This window comes from Acanthaster planci, linkage group LG21, assembly GCF_054643075.1.
Source record: "Acanthaster planci isolate LZ-2023a linkage group LG21, COTS_SCS, whole genome shotgun sequence".
Lineage (NCBI taxonomy): Eukaryota > Metazoa > Echinodermata > Asteroidea > Valvatida > Acanthasteridae > Acanthaster > Acanthaster planci.
The window spans coordinates 8,608,746-8,616,236 of record NC_141797.1 but is presented as its reverse complement, the minus strand read 5'-3'; the positions used below and the strand labels follow the sequence as shown (position 1 = coordinate 8,616,236).

Here is a 7,491-nt window from a genome sequence, read left to right as displayed (position 1 = left end):
ACAATTAATTACATAAAGCATAATTATACAGAATGACACGGGTGTATGGAATGAAATTAAACAAATCACTCCCCTTTTCTCAGTTTTTAGTAATACTTTATTCGTTCTTAGAGCTATACTTATGAAGTACCTCTGTCCGCTGTGTCCAGGATTTTCCCAGATATTGCAAGGGGGTCCCTTCATAACGGTCGCTGTTGGCGCTCACATTACGGATACCGTGGGCCTAGACTTGAATCAAGTCGGACTTACGTTGCCCTTCCTTAGTCAGCCATCCCCGCCCCATCCCTTCAGTCGGTACGCACCACACGGCAGTCGCGCTCGGCCCGCAAGCTCGCGTAACCCTTATAAGGCGCCCTCATTATAGCCTTTATTGTACAACGTGGCTGAGTTCGGGTGGCTTAGTCTCGGATGTTCACGAACAGCTCGATTTGTTTTTCCTGGGTCGGCTGCTCGAACGCCAGGAACGTACAACCGGTTATCGTACTACCGGTAGTTATTTTATAGCATGCGAGCAAAATGCAACATGGCGGCGTCCTTGTGCATTCTTTGAGAGTTTTTTTTTTTGAAAACTGGGCTGAATTCTCTTCCATTAAAAAAGCATTTCTGCCATGGTTAATCATTAATGTTAATCTGGCAAAATGTTCCATTGTCTCCAGCTTTGTAAGCCATCTCGATAGTTTTTACAGTTTTCAAGAATGAAATCTCACGAAATTTTCCGTGTGTTTGTGTAAAACCCCGATGAGGAGATGGTGTGTGATCGCGTTACGAGACAGTGTTCTTGGGTCATGTTCCCGGCGTGCGAGCGCGAGAACACGAAACCCGTGCCTAGAACAGGCCGCCCAAACTCGAGCCGTGTCACCAGTCAGGAACTGACAGAAATAAGTTGACACAACAGGGCGCGAAGCAAGTAACGGCGCACGGTCTCGTTCGATTTGTACTTAATAGCAAAAACGAAGACGTCACAGATCGGAGATCCCGACTTGAGTCAAGTCTACCGTGGGCCCCACTTTTAGGCAGAAAAAATATCGCTTAGCACATTAAACCTTAAGCACAAGCTCGTAAAAAAACTCGTTGGCAAACTATGCGTATTATTTTTGTCAAAGAAACAGAGTCATAATTCCAGAGTGAAATTGCACACAATAATCATGAACTAGGCCAATGACGAGCGACAATTTAGAAGAAAGCAATGCATTATGCAACAATTTTCAAATTACAAACTCGTGTGAGGGCAGTTTAACGCGTATGCAACAATGCTGGTTCGCATCATCCATTAGGCGACTTTTGGTGTCCATAAACCAACGACGAATCACCGATCGTGATCCAGATCCGTGTGAGACAAATGCGGCCCCCAGTGTGCGGTCCCCGTTAATAGTAAGAGTAGACGCTGGACGCGATGGCTACATAATAGACGATGACGATGATGACCCCGATGACTTCAGCGACGATGCCCACGATCAGACCGATCAGGGACCACTTTTTGGCCTCTTGCGACGCCTGCTGGGCCCCGGCCGCGTCCCCTGCAGCCCACTTGCTCCGGACCTGTGATCGTAAACCGGGAAGAGGCCACAGTGGGATAAGCATTTTCCGTTATTTGGACAATAATTATTTAGACAATGATTTGAAGTCTGCCTCACCCTGTAAATTTTGTAAACATCACCGTGGCCGAAAATATTTTGACTCTTCGCATGAAGCGTGATGTCTTTGTACGATCTGAAAAATACTTTCGTAAAAAGAATCCGATCTAGCTAAGCTGCTAGTGGCAATAATATGAATAAGTTTCTTATTCAATGGGAATCTTGGAGACACTTGGTGGCGGACAAATCGGTCCTTTTCAACAGTTGTGCGCGTGCTCAGAACTACCCAACAACTGGCCAAAAGGCCAGTTTGTCTGCCGCCTCCAAGCGTCCCAAGCCAATCCCCTTCGATCAGATCCTTAACGTTAACAAACCCCTGATTCCTGAACAGTCGCGTGATACACTAGAGATACTTTCTTGGCTTTGTTACACAGATGTCCGCAGCGAGTTTTAAGATTATACTGCAATAAAGTCTTTGCTTGGATCGGCTACGGTCTACACGACGTCCATCCCCCTTCGAGAGATAAAGACACCGGACCCTTGGAGAAATTATTTATGAAAATGATCCAGAATTCTCATACTCAGTGTACTACTGAAGAGGTCTTGCTGATCTGTCAGCCATACTTGAACGGTTTGTTAGCCCAACCAACCGATCAGTCCGGATTCAACATGCACTTAGGGTGCGACAGGAGCAGCAAGTTTTTTTTGCTGTTTTTTTTTTTGGTTTTGGCTTGATTTGTTTAACTAGGCTAGGTCAGGTCTAGTCTGGTCTCTCCCGGTCTGTGTTCTATATTCCTCGATGGTCTGGTTCAAGGGCTTATTTTTTTGCTCAGCGTTTGTCTGTGTGGTTGGTACTGCTAGCTTCTTTTGCCATGCTACTTACCTCCATGGACTTCAAGATCCCCACTATTCCCAGAGGCAAACAGCAGAAGATAGTGACAATGATGGCCAACGCCAAAAAGTCGTTGGGCTGCGCGCCGACGGCAGCGGTGCGGACGATCACCGGTTGACCAGGAACGGGAGTCGCCTGTGACGACAAACAAATTTCAGCAAATGAAAAAAAAAACGTTTCGATGACTTTTGGTATGCGATCAGATTTCTCATAAGGCTTATTAAAATTGAACAAGGTCTATCCTAGAGTTGCTGACTAGAGTCATATGACTTGGACTCGAGTTGCTATTTTTGTGACTTGACTTGTAAATACCAGCTTTGACTTGTGACTTGACTTGGACTTGCAAAAAAAATTATGACTTGATAACAACCCAAGTCAGACGCTGCTCGACCGGCCCCATCGATTTTTATAACTCGTAACTTTGTAAGTTGACGCCAGGTTCTTTTTTCTGATTGCAGCTGGACAAAATAATGCGCAGCTTGACTTGTACTTGGACAAAGAGACTTGTGACTGGACTTAATGACATGTGACTTGACTTCTTGTGTTTAGACCAAATGACTTGCGACTTGACTTGACTTGCCCTGTGACCAAATGACTTGTGACTTGACTTGTGACTGGACCTAATGACTTGTGACTTGACTTGCCCTGTGACCAAATGACTTGTGACCTGACTTGTGACTGGACCTAATGACTTGTGACTTGACTTGGACTTGCTAAAAATGACTTGCTGCCACCTCTGGTCTATCCAATGAGAACTGAGGGTTTAGACTGTGTCTACGAATGAGAGCTTACAGAATCAGACACGGGCGTAAATCCCCGAGGAAGATTTCAACCCTTGAAACACCCCCCACCTTTTCGTGCAGAAAAAAAATCAAAGCGGGTTGTGAAGAATTTTTCAGACCTTCCAACAACAAAATTGTATTCAATAGCGCTCAAAAAGAGAGAACACTTTGTCAAAAGCCACAAATACGCCGTTAAATATCTTAGGTTCTGCGGGAGTGTGATACACACTACGGATGGACATCTGTATCGTGAACGTTGCCCCCAATGTCATAAGGTTTCAGCACCCCTTTTCAAATTTCCCCGTCATCCCTTCCTGGCCACGAATTACGCAGAGGGAATCGGTAGGGGGAAGTGGGTTCATAGCCATACTGATGTTGTTGTCTTCACATACAAGAGAACGAACTTGGTCAAACAGAATGAAAGGGAAATCAGGAGATTGGGAGTTTGCGTCTTTAAAACTTACTGTGACTACAGTGGCTGCCTGCGGCTGGAAGCCCACCTGAAATTTGAACAAAATAATGGTTGAAAATAAATATTATTCGTTTATCTAAGAGGTTCTCAGTTGTATTCATGTGTCGGCCATCTTTAATTGAAAATGAGACAAACATTTCGAGAAAGAGTAAAAATGACATCGACGAAAAAAGTTCATACAATTTAATGAACAGCAGTTTTGTTCAGAATATACAATTTACAATTGTTTTAAGCCTAATTAAAAGGAAAAATAACGGGAAAAAAAGTCCGAAAGCAGGATTTTGTAGCTGATTGGGAACATTCTATAGCTGACCACATTGAATATGATGGATTGAGGCAACAAGAACACATTAAACTGGCTTTGCCGCAAATAAGGTCTACGAAGAAGCCTAACGTAGGCCTCGTGCGCATCGTTGGTGGGTGGGAATGCTGCCCTCATACGTCCCGTATAGTTACGAAACTTTGTCAGCACAAAGTAATTCCTCCCATCTCCTAATGCCATTCTCAGTTTGATAATTTTTTTTTTTTTTTTGCTTTTTTTTTTATATCCGTTCATTCAACAGCTCATTTAGACGATGGAGGAATGTTCGGTTTTTTGAGGTGGGAGGAAAACCCAGAAATGAGTATTCCGGGGGAAGTTAACCCATGGAGTCTAGTCAGGCAGGGACTGAATTCAACCAATCCACACGCTGACCTCTAGGTGGGACTCGAACCTCGGCCACAGAGGTGGAAAGCGCGGAAAGAGCCAGGCTACACCAACCTGACTCCCCTGGTTGGTTTGGAAACAACCGGGTCCTACTAGCCTACTAAATTATGATGAAACTACGTGTCAAACTGACACATAGTTTCACGGACACAAACACGGCTGAAAATAGGGTTTTGGACATGACACAAAATGTATATCCCCAGCTCGAAGACAATTAAAAACAGACATGGGTCGCCAGCGGTATCGTGTTTTGTTTGTGTGTTTAGCTTGTCGGGTTTCAGTTCGCTTTTAGGCCAGTGCTTTGGTTTCTATAGCCATCCGCCTTGCGCAGAAGTACCCCCTCATCGGCTGAAAAGAACCATGTTGGTCAGGAGTGTTCACTCTGTTGGTGGCAACGCGACTGAAACGCATTCATTTCATTGTCGTCGTCCATAAACCGGTGGAGTGTAGTTCCCGTTTTAGTAGGAAAATTGCGCCCTCGCTTGGTCCAGCTCGGAGCTCTTTATTCACTGAGTTTCCGATGAGTCGGTCGGCCATCGGGGCCTTAAGACATCTGCTGCGCTCAAGGCTTGGTCGGGAAAACGAACGTATCGTACCTGCTGGGCGGGGTACGCTTGCTGCGGTGGGTAACCTTGCTGCGGTGGGTAGCCCTGTTGAGGGGGATAGCCTTGAGGAGGGTTTGCCTTCGCATCGGGTGGCCCTGGATAGACAGGCGGGTTCGCATTTGAGGCAACGCCTGTGGCGACAATAGTAAAAGTTGAGAAAGTTAAGAACAAATAAACCAGTTTTGTGTGCATCGTTAAGCAGGTTCTTTAGGGGTTATTGGGAAAGGGTCTATACTTTTCTAACTCAGTGAAATATCTAACAAAACCCAGATAAAAGCAAATACAAAAGCAAGCAAACAAACACCACAATAACACCAAAGAACAAACTGAACCAAACCACCCCCCCCCAAAAAAAGAAAAAGAAAACTTTGTCAAGTTTGTACATTAGCCCGGCTGAACGGTTTTACGCACTTCGTGCTTGAAACAAGCTCAGCGATGGCGCTGTATTGCCTTGCCGCTTCACCTTCCGTTGGGGATAGCGCGACTGGCAGACAAGTAGGCCAGACAATAAGAAGCCACTTGCCGCATCCTTCTTTTGTCTGTTACAGGCCCCTGTTTCGCCTTGGCAGCTCCGGTGCTGGAGGCGGGAACCAGTGGCCGACCCGTGCAGGCATTTTGACTGTGCACACTCGGAGTATGGTGCAAGGGAGTGGTGTTATCTACTTCGAGCAGAAGCACCCCCTCAGCAACTGAAAAGAGCAGCGTCGGTTGGGAGTACTCGTTTATATTTTGGTAGCGATGCGACTGTAACGTTTGCGTTTCATAGTCGTTTGTGAATCAGCGATGCGCAGTTAGGAAATAGCGACCTCCGTTACTCCAGCCTGAGGCCCGTAATCTTCAACAAAATTATAAGCTCTCGATCACGTAAAACTATCCGGTTTGTAGGTGACTTCGTCACAAAGGCGGACGCGCCACGATTTGCAGGTTCCCATTGGACGATCACTGAACTTGAAGTTGCGCGTTAACTTCCGGTTCCATGTAAACGGCTATCAATGCATATAACTCTACTTGCAGTGCACGTGCAGTGCACGTGCAGTAGGCGTGGTTTAAACTGAAGTGACGTCACACTTACGAACCGGATTGCCTTCTTAGGTTGAAAAACTGCACGCATTGTGCACCTGCCATGATGACGTCATATCTAAGAAGATGAACTAAACTGATGCACAGAGGAAACATAATGAGTCAGTCGCGGTACTGAACAGCGCATGCGCCCAGGTGATGCGCGTCCGAGGTCAAGAGGGGACAGCGAGGTTGACCCCATAAGCAGAGCAATGCACCGTCTCGCACATTTGCTCCTCTGGAAGGACGTTTTGAAACACCAAATGGAAAAATATGAAACGCCCCTTTGACCAGTAGTATCTCATCAATTTTCTGTTCCAATGTCATCAAATTTTTTTCTTTTCTTTAATAGTTACATTGGATACAATCGAAGCCATTGAAAACCAGATTCCCTCCCATTAAACTTTAGCAGTTAAGTAGGAAGATTTGAAAAAAAATCTGATTAACTTACCTTGGTCAGTCATAATGCCGAGGAAAGTATTTCACTCGTATGATCCAAAAGTATAAAGTCTCCTTGTGTGACAGGTTAAAAACTCAGTGTTGGCAAAAGGCGAATCCGGCAAATGAAAGACAGAATGTAACAGAAAAAATAACAGGGGAGAATACGGAGAGAATTTCCTATAAGCACTGCCAACGCACTTCATGCATAAGTTTGGCAAGCCGGGCAGCGGGACGCGTTAAATACTAAGCCGAAAGGCATCTACGTCATCAAGACAGCGCCCGTGGATTGGTCAGTTAACTGTAGGATCAACAGGGACAGCAGCCAATGGCTACATAGGGTGACATCATCAGTTGAGAGGATGAAGACCCGGGCTTGGCTGAATTACAAGGACAGAAGGAAGCGATATGTTGTTGAAGCAAATTACAACCAACAAAAAACAGCAAAACAACGTGGAGATTGGTCGGATTTCCCATGCCAAAAAGGAAAAGGCAGACCTGTTGAAACGGACATTGAAGCTGGCCCGGAACATGAGATGGACTGCAAAGAGGACAAACATGAATCCTTGGTAACCAGTAGAATAAAAAAATACAAGAATTACACTGTCTTGGCCTGCTGAACCGGGCCTAAAACAGAGAACTGACAGCATCCAACAAAACTCTCATACGCTCTGTGTATTGTTTTGCATCAGAACTTCAGTTAAGCCCATCTTGGAAGTTTGAGTTCTGTTGTTTCTCCAAGAACCAGGCCTTGTGGAACATCGACCAATGATTGTACACGCATTCAAAATCAATTATATTACAGATAGGATTAACCAGTTTCCTCGGAGAAGGGAAATCGCAAATAAATGTAAGCAGTTTCAAAATAACATGTAAACAGGTCGAATATTTCGATTTTTAAAAATTTATTTCATTTCATTTTTTTCCTTTTCAATATACTTTATCTCAAAGGGCAATCACGTG

The 7,491-nt window shown here is 45.0% G+C and overlaps 1 protein-coding gene across 2 annotated transcripts; it reads right to left on the bottom strand.

The window, feature by feature from the left end:
• Positions 1–74: 74 nt before the first annotated feature.
• On the bottom strand, positions 75–6,761 carry LOC110977266 (proline-rich transmembrane protein 1-like). 2 transcript variants are annotated; one of them, XM_022231231.2, is made up of 5 exons: positions 6,542–6,761; positions 5,023–5,162; positions 3,713–3,748; positions 2,458–2,601; positions 75–1,539 (listed from the first exon to the last, which is right to left on the bottom strand). In XM_022231231.2, the coding sequence occupies exons 1-5, from the start codon at positions 6,552–6,554 to the stop codon at positions 1,366–1,368; spliced, it is 507 nt and encodes a 168-aa protein (XP_022086923.2). In that variant the 5' UTR covers positions 6,555–6,761; the 3' UTR covers positions 75–1,365. The 2 variants fall into 2 exon arrangements, with proteins under 2 accessions (XP_022086923.2, XP_022086924.2); XM_022231232.2 differs by lacking the exon at positions 3,713–3,748.
• Positions 6,762–7,491: the final 730 nt, after the last annotated feature.

What these genes read in the sequence shown, in the direction of transcription:
- LOC110977266 (XM_022231231.2), bottom strand. An exon ending in AGGCAGCCACTGTAGTCACA is followed by an intron (nt 2,602 to 3,712) that starts GTAAGTTTTAAA and finishes TTGTCGTCACAG; the next exon opens with GCGACTCCCGTTCCTGGTCA. An exon ending in GGATCTTGAAGTCCATGGAG is followed by an intron (nt 1,540 to 2,457) that starts GTAAGTAGCATG and finishes TTACGATCACAG; the next exon opens with GTCCGGAGCAAGTGGGCTGC.